This window comes from Misgurnus anguillicaudatus, chromosome 24 (genome assembly GCF_027580225.2).
Source record: "Misgurnus anguillicaudatus chromosome 24, ASM2758022v2, whole genome shotgun sequence".
Taxonomy (NCBI): domain Eukaryota; kingdom Metazoa; phylum Chordata; class Actinopteri; order Cypriniformes; family Cobitidae; genus Misgurnus; species Misgurnus anguillicaudatus.
In genome coordinates, this window is record NC_073360.2 from 36,963,094 (window position 1) to 36,981,422 (window position 18,329).

An 18,329-nucleotide genomic window follows, 5' to 3' on the forward strand; every position below is an offset into this window, starting at 1 on the left:
GCTTTGTTTAATCGTTTCATTCTGTTTAAATACCTAAATGTCAGTAAGAGGAAAATAACTTAATTAATCTCTCCATGCCTCCAGGAAAATGTGATCATTGTGGACTAGAGGAAACAGTTGAACATGTTATTTGTGTATGTCAAAAATATAGTAATGAACGAGAAATAATGAGGAATGAACTTAGCAAGATCGGAGTGGTTGAATTAAATCTTAAAAATATAATAAATAATGGATTAGAACGTTTATTTCTTTATCTTAAAACAACAGGGCTGATTGGGAGAATTTGGTGTGTTTTTTTTTTAACATAATGTAAGGCTGAAACACTGGTCCATATTCCAATACAGTAAGTGGCGATAATGCACCTTTAAAGTTGGTGCTACCCGCCATTAAAAGGAAGACGAAGAAGAAGACAGCTCATAATGATTGGCTGAGGTTCTTCACATGATCCAAATGGACCGCCCAAACATCGCTGGTAACAACTGAGGACATAGTTGCTTTGTTTAATCGTTTCATTCTGTTTAAATACCTAAATGTATGTAAGAGGAAAATAACTTAATTAATCTCCAGACCTGATGGACAGCGGTTATGCTTATCTTTGGTAGCGGAAACGGAAGTGATGGAAACGGTTTAACGAAATCCGGTAAAGTGTTTACTTCATGTTTTGCAGATTAACGTTACTCTTTTTTGCCATTATTTGTATTTAACTATATCACATATGGCTATATCACTTTTATACACGTAGTAATATTTAAACAGTGTAAAGCCCTATTCGGACGGGATTCGTTTTATAGGGGGACCTCTGAGAAAATCGTGCTTCTCAGAGGTCCTCTTTGTTTTTAATCCCGTCCGAATCGGCCATGTCTGTTTTTCTCTGACGACCTCCGTAAGAATTCCAGAGCAATTTACCTAACGTTACTGTTTTTCGCCGAACTCAGAGGTCCTCTGAGAAATTTAATCCCGTCCGAATGCAAATGTCTGTGTTTGCACGCAATATCTTTTGAAAACGCGGTTCATTTCGTGTTTTGGCCAACGTGATCTGCCGTAAATGCGCGTATATTGTATTTCCTGAGTCCCATTCATTCAGATATGAATGTTTTTTCGCATTCGGCAAAATAAAATAATTAAATCAAGACGAGCTGAATATCAAACACTGTTAAGACTGGCCACTGTAATATAATTAACGTTATAAGAAACTCTGTTCAAAGTTGTTAAACTCCGGAATGGTAATGTTAATTAATAAAGATAATGCATTTTATTAATCATTATTTCTTAATTTCTTTGTGTTTATTATAAGCAAACAGTTATATAAAACACGTAGGCTAACGTTACTTTAGTAGGATTTGTATATTTTATTTTGATTTGTTAAAATTAAATTCATAAATTACATGTTCTGTCATAATTTTACATTTAAAGCAAAATATTAAACATTACAAACACGCGTATCCAGAGCACGTGCTACTGCAACGCCCAAATGCATGAAACAGACACTCCCATCTCTGGAATAGCCTGCATCATTTTAATGAATTAAGTGTAATTTAGTCAGACACATTTGTGAGAGTTTAAAGTGTGAATAAAATGATTGCTTATCATTTTTAAATAGATAAATAAATGTTATTTAAATTCACATGTTTGTTGTGTGTTATAGCATCAGAAGAGATCAAAGTCTGTGTGTCTATGAAGAGTTGATCAATGGATCCACCAATAGAAATGAAGAGATGGCCTGGCCAAAGGTGACATAACATTCATAGAAATTATATGATTATATTGAGATGTGTTTTGTTAAGTGTTGGGACATGTTTGGATTATTTGTAGGAAATTTTATCTTCACATTTTAACACAGTGTTGTTCACATTACTTAAAAGTTTAATTTACATCTCAGAAATGTATTTGATTCTCTTCCAGGTCAGTCATAACCGAACCCGTCTGTAAAAAGATGAAGTTTGAGCAGTCTGTGAATCAACCACGATATTTGTGTCCTGAATTCAGGTAAACTGTAGACTCAAAAACCAAATTTGCTCTCTACATGTACTTCACTAACTTCTGTTTTCATTTCACAGCCGTGACTCTAAACTTAATAAAGTCCTGAACACATTTAAATCTAATCTGAGAGAGAAGTTTCAGTGTTTGTATCCAGGAACATCAAAGCAGAGAAACTCAACACTACTGAATGAGATCTACACAGAGCTCAACATCACACGTAAAAGTGGAGAGGCAGAGGAGACACCAATCAAATGTAATGACATCTTTAAACCTTTACCTGAACAACACAAACACATCAGAAGTGTGCTGACAAAGGGAGTCGCTGGCATTGGAAAAACAGTCTCTGTACAGAAGTTCATTCTGGACTGGGCTGAAGAGAAAGAGAATCAGGACGTCCACCTCATATTTCCACTTCCTTTCAGAGAGATCAATTTGTTGAAGGACAAAACACTCAGTCTTTTAGATCTTCTTCATCTTTTCTTCCCAGAGACAAAAGAAATGGAAATCTTCAGTGATAAATATAAAATGTTGTTCATCTTTGATGGTTTGGATGAGTGTCATCTGTCACTGGATTTTAAAAGCAAATTGAAGTTGTGTGATGTACGTAAATCAACCTCAGTGGACGTGATGCTGACAAACCTCATCAAGGGGAATCTGTTTCCCTCTGCTCGCATCTGGATCACCTCCAGACCAGCAGCAACTGATCTCATCCCCTCTGATTGTGTTGATCGAGTCACAGAGATACGAGGCTTCAGTTATCCACAGGAGGAGGAATACTTCAGGAAGAGAATCAATGATGAGAGTCTGTCTGATCAAATCATCTCATACCTGAAGGCATTCAGGAGTCTCTACATCATGTGTCAAATCCCAGTCTTCTGCTGGATTTCAGTCACTGTTCTAGAGAGAATATTGAGTGAAGCAAAGAGTCAAGAGATCCCCAAGAGACTCCCTGAAATGTACACACACTTCCTGTTCATTCAGATGAACATTAAACAGCGGGACAACTTTAAGAAGAACATGAAGGATAGAGACATGATCTATAAACTTGGTAAACTGGCTTTTGAGCAGCTTGTGAAAGGCAATGTTATCTTCTGTGATGAAGACCTGAGAGAGTGTGGCATTGATGTATCAGAAGCATCAGTGTACTCAGGAATGTTTACTCAGATCTTCAGAGAGGAGTTTGGTTTGTGTCAGAGGAAAGTTTACAGCTTTGTTCATCTGAGCATTCAGGAATATCTAGCAGCACTACATGTGCACCTCAATATTATGAACAAAAACTTTAATGTGTTTGATCAAATTCAACCGATTCAAACACATGAGCTTTCAATACATAATCTGTATACGAGAGCTATAGATGAGACTCTACAGAGTAAAAATGGACATCTGGATCTTTTCCTTTGTTTTCTTCTGGGTTTGTCACTGGAGTCGAATCAGAATCTCCTACGAGGTGTGAGGATACAGACAGGACGCAGCTCTTATAACAATGTAAAAACAATCAGTTACATCAAACAGAAGATGAGGGAGAATCCTTCACCTGAGATATCCATCAATCTGCTTCAGTGTCTGAGTGAACTGGGTGATTATTTACTACTTATGGAAATCCAAAATTTTCTGAAGTTTAGAATATTAGAAGAAGCCAAAATCTCTTCATCTCAGTGGTCAGCTTTAATTTTTGTGTGGCTGACTTCAGGACGTGAGCTGAATGGGTTTCACATGAATCGTATTGTTAAAAAACAAAACATTTCTGAAGCACAGAAAGTTCTTCAGAAGCTACTTCCTGTCATTTGTGAATACAAAATAGTTGAGTAAGTATAAACAATCACTTTACTCTTTACACATTATTAATGTTGTAGTTCCAAACAAATGTGATTTTTTTTTTCTAGTAATATTTAAACAGTAGTTACAAGCTTAATCTTTACGTGAAGTGATTTTTGATCTATGAAATGTAATTTAGTCAGACACATTTTTGAGAGTTTAAAGTGTGAATTAAAAGATCGCTCGTCATTTTTAAATAGATAAATAAACGTTATTTAAATTCACATGTTTGTTATGTGTTATAGCATCAGAAGAGTTTAAAGTCTGTGTATCTCTACAGGTTGGGTTCTTGTAATATCACAGATGAAGGTTGTGTTGCTCTGACTTCATTTCTGACATCAAACCCATCGCTTGTGACTCATCTGAATCTGTCTCATAATAATCTTGGAGATTCAGGAGTGAAGCTGATCTCTGATGTACTGAAGAATCCTGAATTTAAAATGGACACACTAATGTAAGATGCCATGACATTATGTAAGGAATAATTGACTCCGGTCCTTTGAATTATTTGAAAATAATGCACACTCTGTTTCGCATCGTGCCACATTACTACACATTACTTGGGTGTGCATTATTTAATTCATATTCAATTATTCCTTACATTATTCAAAGGATCATAGTCAATTATTACGTAATGAAATCTAGTTTAAGTGTGATTTGATTTTCACATGATTTGATCCTCAATAAGATGATACTGCAGATCTAATAATGATGACAGACAAGAAACTCTCACTTCACTTTTAACATCTATATCTGTTTACATTAAACACACTTAACACAGGCAGAACTTTATGAAAATAATGTTTTGAATTATATAAACTTCTGTATGAATCTTTCTCTAATCATGTCCTGAAACGTGACAAAATAGTTTAAAGTTCAGGCATCAGACCAGACTTTGTCTGATGTTGGGTGACTCCATTTTTAGATATGTTATGATCTTTCAAAATGACCTTGATCTGATCTCTGTGTCATTGGTCTTTACAGGTTGAAGAGATGTAACATCACAGCTGAAGGTTGTGTTGCTCTGACTTCAGCTCTGAGATCAAACCCATCACACCTGAGAGAACTTAATCTGACTGGGAATAATCTTGGAGATTCAGGAATTGAGCATCTCTCTGATCTACTGGAGCATCCTGACTGTAAACTGGAGAAACTCTTGTAAGATCATACACACATGATGTGAATCTCAGAGTGATATTGTCAAGTAGTTTACAGGCTAGACAGACTGCTAAGGATCAGACAGGGATCACAAACTGGGTGTGTACCACATAAACACAAAGAGCTCAAGACTGTATTACGTATACTCCAGAGACCAGACAGCAAGATTGTATCTGACAGACAGGACCATAATTCAGAGAGAGAACCAGCAGAGAGAAATAAAGTCCTATCAACACTCCAGCAGGGTGAAATCAAAACACTGACACCAAGAGCATCCAGAGTGAGTCAGAGCCAGTAACCTCGTGAGCATTGCTCCTTTATACATAAAAACTGTGCTGGAAAATACAAATGAAAACAGTAAATAACCGCATACATGCATTATTCAAACCAGGTGAATTTGATCCCCAAAGCCTTGTTTGCCTACTGTGATCGCTCTCAAAAGGGTGAGACATCAGTTGTGCGACTTTCATAAAAACTTTTGATGCACAAGGGGAACAGTTATGTAAACGTCTGAGCAGCATCAGCAATGGATCGATTATGCATTATTATCTACCTGTTTCTTGACGTAAATGTGGGTGCCGCCATCTTTGAACTTTCCTGTTTATGACTTCCGGTGAACCACTAAAGCTAATGGTAGTCTATTGCAAAGTGACATTGCAGTTGTGACATTTTTAACCAGCCCCAGAAAAGTTAAAAACATGAAGTCTTGGTAAAATCCATGTACAAACACTTGACTGACGTTCCCATTGTAAAGATACTGGTATGTTTCTGTGCTTTTATATTTGCGCATTGAAGACCCCGTCACCTCTGATCAACAACACAAAATGATTGAATATATCTTCATATATCAAGCCATTTCTTAATATCATCCTCACACTGGTTTATACATGACAGGTGTAGTAAATATTAACTGTTTAAATCATGTTTTATGTGTGCTCCCAGTATACTGTTTTCTGCCGGCTGGCTATTGAAACGGAAGTCTCGGACCGGAAAGGAAATGCGTCACATCCACTGATCTATATAAATGACTGGATTGCGCATAGACCGCTTGACGTAAAGGCGTGATGTGAAGCCCGCGCAGAGTTCGAGCGGCCATCTTGGTATACCCAACCGGCAGACGGCGTCATTGACTTCCATTCAAAATCATGATCTAAATTTACCCAGTTTACAGCGTATCAGTCACACAAGATAATTTTTTAGGATGTGTACGCAACTTAATTGTTATTTCTGGTGTTATTTGCAATGTTTATGTTTTAATCGGGAAGGATAATGAATTTATAAAAAAAAAGTTAAGGTAAGTGTGTCTGCTGCACTCTGTTAATGACACAGGTATAAATAAAAAAAATGTGACATTCAGCTGCACGGTCAGCGTTATTTCTCTGAATAAGTTTTGGTCACTTGTAAGTTTATACATAATTACAAAACCACAAATTATTGCATGCGCATACGGTACAAAGCATAATTATTTATTTAAATTTCAGAATAAACACGTTTGTCATTAATACTAAATATGCTGCGGTCGGCCGCTGGTAATACTGTAATGAAGATGAATGTATAATAACTGATTAAAAAAGCAAAATGTACAACTTTCAGTAACTAACTATGTACATGCTTAGGACGTTTGTTTTGTAATAATGGACAGGGTAACTTCATATATAAAAACGAAGACTAGTAAAGTGATGTTTTATTATTAAAATCTGATAACGTCCATTGATTTAATAGAACGCTTGGGTATACCAACATGTCGGCGCGGTGGCTTCACAAGTGTGACGTCATGCGCAATCCAGTCATTTATATAGATCAGTGGTCACATCACTTACTTTCACGTTCGATAAACAGGTGGATAGGCATGGTGAGAGGGCTGAGTGTCATTGAATCCCAAACAACTTAAAATAGAAGCCATAAACTTAACATTACGATTGGTTCTAGTGTTGAATGGCAGATTTACTTCCTGTTTACTTCAAAACAATTGCATCTTAAAGGTCCTGTTTTTCCTGATCCCATTTTTCAAACTTTAGTTTGGACTACAGTCCTATACTTCCTAGTTGAATGACGTAATAGCAAAAATTTTTGACTAAACTCCTCCCACAGTAATATGTCAGTTGCCAACTAAGATCAAACGGATCAGCTAAGCTAAGCTGCTGGTCGAATCACAACACACTAAACAAACTACACAATCAGAACTCGTTACATAGAACAAGGACATCAGCCCGTTTTAGGACCTTGAAAACAGCGCTATAGAGATAAGTAAATTGTGTGAGCAATAATGCGTTTTTTACACGTGGAACATGAACACATGTTATATTGGACACTGTAGACACAATCAAAGCTTCAAAAACGCAGGAAGAACAGGACCTTTAATGATGAAAGTGTACTCTGGCACAGATCGATGAAAGTTCCCTGCAAGTGCAAGCCTGTGGGGGAGTAGGACATTCACCCTTGGGCACGGTTTAAGGCAACCATGCCTAATATGAGTGCAAGTCCAAGTTGATCTGATGTGTGTTGTGATCTGAGGGACTGAAGTGTGTGTCATTGTTCTCTTGTTGAGGGGCTGTAATATCACAGATGAAGGTTGTGTTGCTCTGTCTTCAGCTTTGACATCAAACCCATCACACCTGAGAAGACTGATTCTGACTAATAATACAATTGGAGATTTAGGAATGAAGCTGTTGTCTGCTGTACTGGAGAATCCTCAGTGTAAACTGGAGATGCTGAAGTAAGGTCATTTTTCTGTAGTCACACATGATGTGGTTCTCAAAGACTTTATATAGACCCTTTGCAAACACGTGACCTAGACCACGTGACGACGCCATGCTGGACGGCAAAATCACTGACGCACTAGGTTGATTAGTAATAGAGGAGCGGGATTTTTGATTAGTTTTAAACAGTTTAAATATATATTACACTAAAATGCATGGCTTCTTATATTAAGGAAGTTGTTGTGCCGTTATCGGTCGAGGTAGGGCATTTGGTAGGTCCTCACAAAAAGCGCTATTTAGAGAAGTTAGAGATAGCGGGACTGGATACCGACCCTTACCTTCTTCCTCCTTTAATTTTCACGGACCTCATTAAACGCCAAGTCTGCCCGACTTCAGCCCGCATGATTTGTACCACTTTGTGGCAAACGGGATATCCCCATACACTGGTGCTGATCTTAAGGCTTTCAAAAGTCTGCAGAGCTGCCAACTTCTGAGCAACTTCAGCTTGGAGTGAGATTTTTTTGGGGGGTGGGGGTTTGTGGTAATTATTTTTTATATAAGTCCTAACCATTTGCCAATTGATAATAGTGTGGATTTTAGCCATTTCTGTGTTAAATAGTTGGGAAAGACTGCGTTAAAATGGTTCACAATACAAATCGAATCATATTTTAGAAATTAAATTGAAATAAAAGCTTTTACTGAGTTTAAATGCCTGGGATTAGAGTCTTTACTATTATTTTATACACATCTATTATGCTTTCCTTCTGATAAAAGTGCCGAAAAAGTTCAGTTAAAATCTAATGAATAGGCTACTGGTCTCTGTAAAATGTATAACTGCAGATAACAGCAGCTTTGATTCAGTTTATCCACTGAGAAAGAGAAGCGTAAAGTGATGATTTGTGATTGGTGATAGAGGGACTGGACTGTCACAATCAAATAAACCAAATGAGTAGTTTAATATTAAACTAAAGCAACAGATGTGTATGTCAAGACCATATAATTATATTTCGTATATATTATTGTTTATAGATGTCAAATATCAATTGACTTTTTTCTCTTTTATTAAAACCTGTCACCGCAAACATCACGCAGGCTTGTACTGCTTGCAAACATGCACACGCGAGTGATGGTGTTGATTAAAATTGCTGTTTTCTGAGGGTATCTGCGTGCGTGGAATCCTGGCAGGTCTCTGCTTTTCATCCAGACCTTGACGCTTTGTGTGTTCGACTGGTGCGGAGCTGACTGATCGGCGTATGACATCAGAGTAACGCGAGAGCAAAGGTAAAGGCGTACCCTTTTGTAACATTTCGACTTGCTCTCGCGGTACTCTGATGTCCTCGCTGCCGAAATTCCTGCGCAGCGCCACAAAGTGAAATGCTCTTTAATTCATTACATTTATATAGCGCTTTTCTTAGTACTCAAAGCGCTTTACATATGAACGGGGGAATCTCCTCAACCACCACCAATGTGCAGCATCCACCTGGATGATGCGACAGCAGCCATATTGCGCCAGAACGCCCACCACACACCAGCTTATTAGTAGAGAGGAGACAGACTGATATAGCCAATTAGTATGAGGGATGATTAGTAGGCCAATGGGCAAGTTTGGCCAGGATGCTGGGGCACACCCCTACTCTTTTTCGAAAGACATCCTGGGGTTTTTAATGACCACAGAGAGTCAGGACCTCAGGTTAATGTCTCATCCAAAGGACAGTGCTTTTTTGACAGTATAGTGTCCCTGTCACTATATTGGGGTGTTAGGACCCACACAGACCACAGGGTGAGCACCCCCTGCTGGTCTCACCAACACCTCTACCAGCAGCAACCTGGTTTTCCCAGGTGGTCTCCCATCCAAGTACTGACCAGGCTCAGCCCTGCTTAGCTTCAGTGGGCAAGCTGTCTTGGGCTACAGGGTGATATGGCTGCTGGCTCTTTGCAGCAAAGTACCAGCAACATGAGAAGGTGGCACGCAAAAGACAGTGAAGGTACGCTAAAATATAAAAGTGTCAGTACTGCGAGCACTGGTTTAGCTACTTACATCGTGAAAATGGATGTGTGGCGTGAGAATGGGGTCAATTGCGTGGGTCTCACGGTGAATGCGTAAAGCAGCTTTCACATAGGATGCTGTGCTCGCCGCTGGGTTCTGCGCAGCCAAGCAATTTGTGCTCTGATGGCCAGACCAAAGTAGGCGGGGTTTTCAATAAATTACTACAGTGTTTATATTTGCGTTAAATAGTCGATGAGGAATACAGAGACTGATGTTGCTCGTCTCCATTTCACGTAACTTTAAGCCTACCTACAATAATGCTGCTTGACTTAAAACACACCTGACATGCCAACTTGAACTGCTACGTGTTTCCATGACACGGCTTTCCTTCCGATGTGTCTGTAGGAGCATACACTTGTATTATAAAGCTCTGAGAATCCCGAGTGTAAGCTTTCGTCCATTTTGCTTGTTTGGATGCCGCGCGGGTAATCGTCACAGAGCGCAGCGCAAAAGTTAAACTATTTTGAACTTTGACCGCGGCGTGAGCGCAAGCTGTGCTCCGCTGCGCTGGCGCTTTGCTCGGCGCAACAAAAAACTGCCCTCGCGCGGCGCAAGAAATTGAATTGATTGGGTTTCGCAGCGCACACCGCATCATATGTGAAAGCCGCATAAGAGTTGGCAGCTATGAAATGTATGGTGTCACTGCAGCATTAAACAATAACATTCATGTAAAAATAATGTATTATGCCACTTTTCTGTAATGGTAGGTGCATCATAGCAACACGAAATAACCATTTAATGACCCTAAAGAACACAAACACGTATTTGTTCGGCTTGCCGTCCGTCTACGACATAGCACTTCCGCTGTCCATCATGGCGTCCATAATTCGCGCGAGTAGAGCGTGACGTCACGTGCAAGGGGTCTATAACTATCAATCAGAGAGATATTTGACAAACATCCAGTTAAATGCCTTTACTTGGTTAAAGAACACCTATTGTGGTAAAAATGTTTTGTAATATTTTGGTCTCCCAGAGTACATTTATGTGATTAAAACTTAAATGAATGCATTATTATTCTTATAAGTTACCTACGTGCTTGACCGATTTTGGCTCGTCAATTAAAACACTCGGATTTAGCACCCGTTTCCTTAAAACCCACCTCCCCAAATGTCCAGATTGGGCGGATGGCTTAATCTACTGTTATAGGTCAACTGTGTTCAGTGCGTGTTGGAAATGTTGCGTCCCTCACTGTGGTATCAGTTATTGCCTTACCAGTTTGAGCACGATCGAGAGAGTTCAAAGGCGATGACATTCGTTACGGAAATTCCTCAAGCAAGCATGCACAGACCTTCTCAGAAGCAGACAGACTAGAAAGGTCATAAGAAATGATTACACCAAATAACAATTAAATGTATTATTTTACAGACTTTAAATGCAATTATTTATTAAATAAAGCACCTGTGTTTAACTCTTTCCCTGCCATTGACAAGTTATCTCATCAATTTAGAGAAACGCTTCCCAGACACGGGAGCGATCTGCTTGCAGCGTCACGAGTTCTACAACAACGCTTAGGAGCCCGCAGATGCATCTGCCTATTAATCGGCCTAATTTTGCAGCAAAATCGGCCAAAGCCGATTTTTTTAAATATGGGCTGGCCGATAAATCGGTCGACCTCTAGTGCTCTTACCCAACTTATAAATTACTAAAGCATTCACTTAAAACTCAGTGTATGTTTTGATCATCGGTCTGAACAGACCCTCTGCTTTCAACCAAAAAACATCATTTCATCCTACCTTAATTTGTTCTCTTTTTATCACCTCTCAAATATGAACTAGGTTTCTTCAAAAATAACAAATTTTGAGCAAAAAACTGAAGTCTGATTGAGAGCGATGATCAAAACATACACTGAGTTTGAACTGTTTGATGTGAGGGGTTGCTTCCGGGTTGTATAAGTTGGGTAAGAGCACCTTGTTGTTGTTGTTGGCACCCTTCTGTCTCTAGAGACAATGGATTCTGCACCTGACTATTTATTTAGCTGTGGGGCAGCAGCGCCGGCTATGGCTGAATAAGCCAATACGGGAGCTGCAGCTCCTGCCGCACTTGCTGCAAATGTGGGCCATGGTGGGTACTATAGGGGGAGCAGTGGTAGGCTGGGTTCTCTGCTGCTTACGGCTCTTCCTTTCCTCATGCTGGATTCCTCTCTTCTCCTCAGCCTGCTTGATGCCAGTTATGACACTTGCACTCCAGCTATTGCGGTCAGAAATTGCTGTTTCAAGATCTGCTGGGTTAATGTTGCACGACTTCAGATCCCTCTTGCAGACATCCTTGTAGCGTAGGGCAGGTCGACCGGTTGGCCGTGTTCCAGTGGCAAGCTCGCCATAGAGGATGTCCTTTGGGATGCGGCCATTGTCCATCCTGCATACGTGTCCAAGCCAGCGAAGGCGCCTCTGGGAGAGGGTGGCGAACATGCTTAACATGCCTGCCTGAGCCAAAACATCTGCGTTGGAGATGCGATCCTGCCAGGTGATGCCAAGGAGTCGTCTGAGATTGCGCATGTGAAAGGCGTTCAGTCTTCGCTCTTGGTGCGTGTATAAGGTCCAGGCCTCACTGCCATACAGAAGGGTGCTGAGCACGCACGCTTGGTACACTTTCATCTTTGTATTAAGGGTCAACATGGGGTTGTCCCACACACACTTCGTAAGGCGAGCCATGGTGGTTGCTGATTTGCCTATCCTCAGGTTAAGCTCAGCATCCAGGGATAGATTGCTGGAGATTGTAGAGCCGAGGTATGTGAACTTGTCCACCACCTCCAGGGTGTGTTCGCCAATGGTGATTTTGGGAGCGGTGCTGACATCCTGCCCCATGATGTTGGTCTTCTTAAGGCTGATGGTGAGGCCAAACTCTGTGCATGCCTCCGCGAAGAGAGTGATGAGTCGCTGAAGGGCAGCTTCCGTGTGAGCAGTGAGGGCGGCGTCATCGGCATAGAGCATTTCCCGGATGAGGACTTTGCGCACCTTGGTCTTTGCTCTGAGCCGGGCAAGGTTGAATAAGTTCCCGTCGCTCCGTGTGTGAAGGAAGATGCCATTTTCGGACTCGTTGAATGCATAGCGCAGGAGCAGGGAGAAGAATATGCCGAAAAGTGTCGGGGCCAGGACACACCCCTGTTTCACGCCGCTCTTGATTGGGAAGGGGTCAGATGACACTCCGTCGTACTGAACAGTACCAGACATATTGTCGTGGAATGACTCGACCATCTTCAGAAGCTTGGAGGGGCATCCAATCTTGTGGAGGAGGGCGAAGAGGCCAGAGCGACTGACTAAATCAAACGTCGATGAAGGCAAGGTACAGGGGACGTCGCTGTTCGCGGCACTTTTCCCGGCAGCTGCCTGAGGGAGAACACCATGTCGATGGTTGATTGCTTAGCCCGGAAACCACACTGTGACTCGGGATACACGCGGGCAGCAAGTACCTGCAGGTGGTTGAGGACAACCCTGGCGAAGGCTTTTCCCACAACGCTGAGGAGAGAGATCCCACGATAGTTGTTACAATCCCTGCGGTCGCCCTTGTTCTTGTAGAGCGTGATGATATTCGCGTCCCGCATGTCTTGGGGAATCGTTCCCTCTTCCCAGCACTGTAGCAAAAGCTCATGGAGATGCCTGAGGAGGGAGCTCTCTTTTGCGGTCTTCACAACCTCTGGTGGGATTCCATCACTGCCTGGTGCTTTCTTGCAAGACAGCGAGTCAAGGGCCTTACTGAGCTCCTCGATGGTGGGTGGTGAGTCAAGCTCTTCCATGCTGGGCAGTGAGGTGATGTTCTCCATGGCTGTGTCAGTGACTATATTCTCTCTAGAGTACAGCTCCCCATAGTACTCCACCCATCTCTCCAGCTGCTCGCCGCGGTCCTTGATTTCGCCAGATGTAGACTTGAGGGGTGCGATCTTTATGACGCTTGGTCCAAGTGCTTTCTTTATCCCCTGGTACATAGCATGGGTGTTTCCACAGTCTGCAGAGATCTGGATGTCACTGCAAAGCTTCAGCCAGTAGTCGTTAGCACACCTACGGGCCACCCTCTTGGCGTTGTTGCGGGCTTCTCTATAGGCAACCAGTGTTTTCTTGCAGGGCTTCCTCTTGTACTTGAGAAGCGCAACACCCTTGGCAGCTAAGGCAGGCTCCATCTCTTCTATCCCAACCTCGAACAAGTCCTCGTTCTTCCTGACCCTTTTTCCAAAGGTGTCTGAGGCTGCCTGGTATATGGCATCGCGGATAAAGTCCCAGCGTGCTGTGGCACTGTCTGGGGCAGTCTTCCAAGGTCTTGTCAATGACTTCGGCGAAGTGTTCACGCAGCTCAGGCTTTGAGGTTCTGGCTGTGTCGATGCGAGGCCGGCCCTTCTGCTTGGAGCGGTGGGTCCTTCTGAGTTGGAGACGCACCATGCTGCCGACAAGGGAGTGGTCTGTGTCGCAGTCGGCACTATGGTAACTGCGCGTGAGGAGCACGTGGTTCAGCATGGGTCTTCTGGTAATAACAAGGTCCAGCTGGTGCCAGTGCTTCAACCTAGGATGTCTCCAAGACACTCTGTGGTGGGACTTGGTGGAATAGAAGGTGTTGGTGATGGCAAGGTCATGATAGGAGCAGAGCTCAAGTAGTCGTTGTCCGTTCTCGTTGATCTTTCCGACGCCAAAGTGTCCAATACAATGTGGCCAGGAGGTGTGGGCTGCGCCTACCCGGGCATTGAAGTCTCCCAGCAGGTACAGATTTTCCTTCACTGGGATCTCTCTAATCTTTGTCTCAAGCTCCTCATAGAATGCATCTTTGGCCTCGGCTGTAGAGCAAAGTGTGGGGGCGTAGACGCTAAAGATGTGTGTAGGTCTTGAGGAGGTACTGAGGCGGAGTGAGAGGATACGCTCAGTTCCCTGTGAAGGTGGTTCGACTGATAGCAGGAGGGAGTTGCGAACTGCAAAGCCAACCCCGTAGAGTCGGCGCTCGTCTGACTCCAGACCTTGCCAGAAGAACGTGTAGTCCTTCTCCTTGAGACTGCCACTGGAAGCGAGGCGTGTCTCCTGGAGGGCGGCGATGTCGATGTTCCGCTTGGCTAGCTCACGGTCGATGATGGCGGTTTTCCTGGCGTCATCTACTTGTTGGAGATCGTCAGAGAGGCCAGGACACATTGTTCTGACGTTCCAGGTTGCCAGTCGCAGGGCTGGCGGTTTCTTTTTCTTCCGGTGTTTGCCTGGTGCTCAATTTTACAACAAGCCTGTCGATTTTGTCTAAGCTTCACGCACCCGATGAAGCAAGCAAGTTGTGGCGAGGTAGTACCTTATTGCCCGGGGCTGCCCGGGTTGAGGCGGGTGGTAACTTCCCAATGGAGTCAGAAGACTCCTCCCACCGTCGAGAGCAACCCCTAGCGCCCGGCTCTACGCCAAACGAGCCTGGGCTTATCACTGGTGACTGCTGCTCCCCGTGTTGAGTCTATGCTGAGACAGCGAAGCTGGAGTGACCTCTCCAGGTGCAGGCCTGGGCGAATAGTTTGGAGATCCTAGAGTGCCCAGTGCCAGGATCCCCCTCTCGGCGTTGCTGGCAAAGTCCGGCGGAAAGGCAAGCCAATACAGCCGGTGCCAACGCAGCTGCAGGAGGTGCCAGAAGGCATCACAAAGCTAAGTCAACCAACTGCCTACGGGTCTCCGTACCGGATTTTCTATTTGGGTTTACTCCCATAGCCTTTGACCAACCAAGGCCGACCTGCAAGGCAGCAGGAAACTCGTGGAAAGCGGGGTCGTTCAGTTCCCGTGCAAATGCGAGGCATCTGCCCACTGCTTGGAAGCAGCATCATCTGGTGGATAATAGCGGAAGTTCAGATTGCCGGAAAAACTTATCATTGGCAGAGAACGGTTCACGAAGCAGTTGGTGTAAAAATGCCAAGAGCATATATTCAACTTCTGACTGTACTGTGCCGGAATCGTATTAAACATAAATTCTAACCACAGTTTTTTTATTTCCTCTGCCTTAGGAAGGCCATAAAGTGTTGTTTTGTTCTCGTGTCTAAAACCCCAAATTTTTTAACCTCTTAAATGCCCAACAACAGTTTGCAAAAACACTTGAGACAGTTTGTATCAGTATGACTCCAACTTGTTCATGCTGCTTCTTCGGTTTTATTGGCGGTTTTATATACACATTTTTAACACATCTTTTATACAACTGCCACAAAACTTTTCATATTATATGGTCATTGTTTTTGTCTCATACATTGTAGTTGTGGTGTTAGATAATAAAACAAAACGTGATTACATCAGGATTTAATGGAAATTCATGACACACTGCTCAAACATCCCCACACTAACAGTGTTTCTATCATTGTTTTCTGCAGGTTGACTGATTGTAATATCACGGAGGAAGGTTGTGCTGCTCTGTCTTCAGCTCTGAGATCAAACCCATCATACCTGAGAGATCTGAGTCTGTCTTTGAATAATTTCGGAGATTTAGGAGTGAAGCTGCTATCTGATGTACTGAAGAATCCTCAATGTAAACTGGAGCTATTGTGGTAAAATCATCTCTAATAATCATTCTCAGATAGACATTATCCATTATCAGAGTGACTTAACCACTGAACTATAAGATGATGCTAATTTTTAATAACCCATAAACACTGTGCCACTGCTAATGTTGTGCTTAACAACATATGAAGAATAACTTCATTGTAGGGCTGCAACAACTAATATTCAATAATAGTCGGTAAAATATGATGATGAAAATTAAGGATGTGCGTGACTTGTCGAATATTCGATCTGCAATAATTATTAGAGAAGAATAACATTTATTTGAACAGGGTTTTTTAAGTGTCACAGCAGGGTTAAGGCATACTGCTATAGAAAGGACATTAAATGGCTTTTTTCCTTTTTTGTACAGACTTTAATGTAAACTTTACATGAGAATGTATTTGTATGCAATTCTGATTGGTTAGATCATTCAGATTGCACACTTATTTAAGTATTTAAGTAGTTTTAAAGGAACCGTATGTAGGATTGTGGCCAAAACTGGTACTGCAATCACAAAACTGGTGGCCAATACACAACATGACAACATAAACATCAGTTGAGGGCTGCAACTCCACTTTTTAAATGACAATATCCTGGCCGGAGCACTGTTGTCAGTGATATAAGTATTTGAAATAAAAATGATTTCTTAATGTCTAGTGCCATATCAGGGCCATTTTATGATTAATTGATATAAATTTCTTACATACTGTTCCTTTAAGTGTACAACATTAAATACAGATGTAAACCAGGGGATAAAAGTTACGCGAACTTATTATATCAATTGCGCTGTGAAATATTTAAGAAAGCACTTGCATATACATGTACTAAATGTTGTGCGGCATGTTAACTAATAACATAAGCAGGGAACTTTTGACACTTTATTAGCAATCATTTTATTTATGCATTTGGCAGACGCTATTAGTGTCTTACAGTGCATTACAAGGTATACAACTTTTATCAGCATGTGTGTTCGAATTCATGACATTTCACGCTGCTAATCCAACGCTATACCATTAAGATATTCAGGAGCACAAGAAACATTTTTGATTAGTGAAGACAAAAAGTGCACAGATAAATGGAAAGTAAATGAAACACGTTTTTTTTAATGAAAGAGTGACGTGTGTTTTTACTGTTATCCACAGGTTGTGTGAGTGTAATATCACAGATAAAGGTTGTGTTGCTCTGACTTCAGCTCTGAGATCAAAACGATCACACCTGAGAGAATTGTATCTGCATGGAAATCATCTGGGAGCTTTAGAAATGAAGCTGATCTCTGATATGGCAAAGGATCCAAATTACAAACTGAACAAAATAGACCTTTTCCGTGTAAACAGAGATGACGGGCGGAGCCCAACTGGTGGCAGAAAGTGAATGCTTCTCAATAGCTGTGTGAAGAGTTTTAGCCGTAAACTGTTATGTTTATTTTTTAGATAAATTAAAAGGTTAAATGGCTTGGCTACTAATTGTGTGCATGTATGTAATGTATATGTGCTGTTCTTTATTGGTAAATCAATTATTTTTACAGTATGAATCGACGACGGTACTATAAAAATGAAGGTCATCTTTTTTGGCATTCCTATTCTGACACTCAACAGCACAACAAAACATTTTCTAGAGAATTATATTATTCGTTTCACTCGTGTTTCATTCATTTCCACAGTTTTTCTGCCACCACATGCGCGCGTGACGTAACTGACGTCGACTCGCAAAAGGTCTATAAAAGTGCAAATGCTAAATAAATACAGCTGTACGTTTTCAAAAGTACACAATGTGTTTATGTATATGTTTTACAGAGATGTATAAGATTAGCATAAGATTTTTTTTGTACTCAGAAAATAAAAAACAAATGTGTAAGTTTAAGATCATTCAGTTTTTACTCAGACTATATTATATTTATTTTTTACACTATATAACTATATATATTCAAAACCATATTGTTTTCACTTAAGCAGACATTTCTACACCCATTACTCCTAAGGGAAAACATGAACTTTGAGCTGAATTTGGAGTTTGATGATAATGATTTATATATCTGGATGTCTTTATTCAGCCAAATAGTCATAGTAAGAGTTACAGACCATAGACTGTAAAAAAGACTGCATTTTTGTCCATTATCATCTTGGGTGTGCATTATTTTCTTATTCAACAGTCTTATTCAAC

General features: G+C 41.4%; 1 protein-coding gene and 1 pseudogene across 1 annotated transcript; one reads left to right on the top strand and one right to left on the bottom strand.

The window, feature by feature from the left end:
• The first annotated feature begins 429 nt into the window (after positions 1-429).
• LOC129438555 (NLR family CARD domain-containing protein 3) lies at positions 430-18,029 on the top strand. The gene is made up of 9 exons (XM_073862926.1): positions 430-640; positions 1,646-1,730; positions 1,903-1,986; positions 2,058-3,785; positions 4,076-4,249; positions 4,780-4,948; positions 7,491-7,669; positions 16,001-16,174; positions 17,312-18,029. The coding sequence occupies exons 2-9, from the start codon at positions 1,690-1,692 to the stop codon at positions 17,538-17,540; spliced, it is 2,778 nt and encodes a 925-aa protein (XP_073719027.1). The 5' UTR covers positions 430-640; positions 1,646-1,689; the 3' UTR covers positions 17,541-18,029.
• Positions 9,466-9,582, bottom strand: LOC141361781 (5S ribosomal RNA; annotated as a pseudogene).
• Positions 18,030-18,329: the final 300 nt, after the last annotated feature.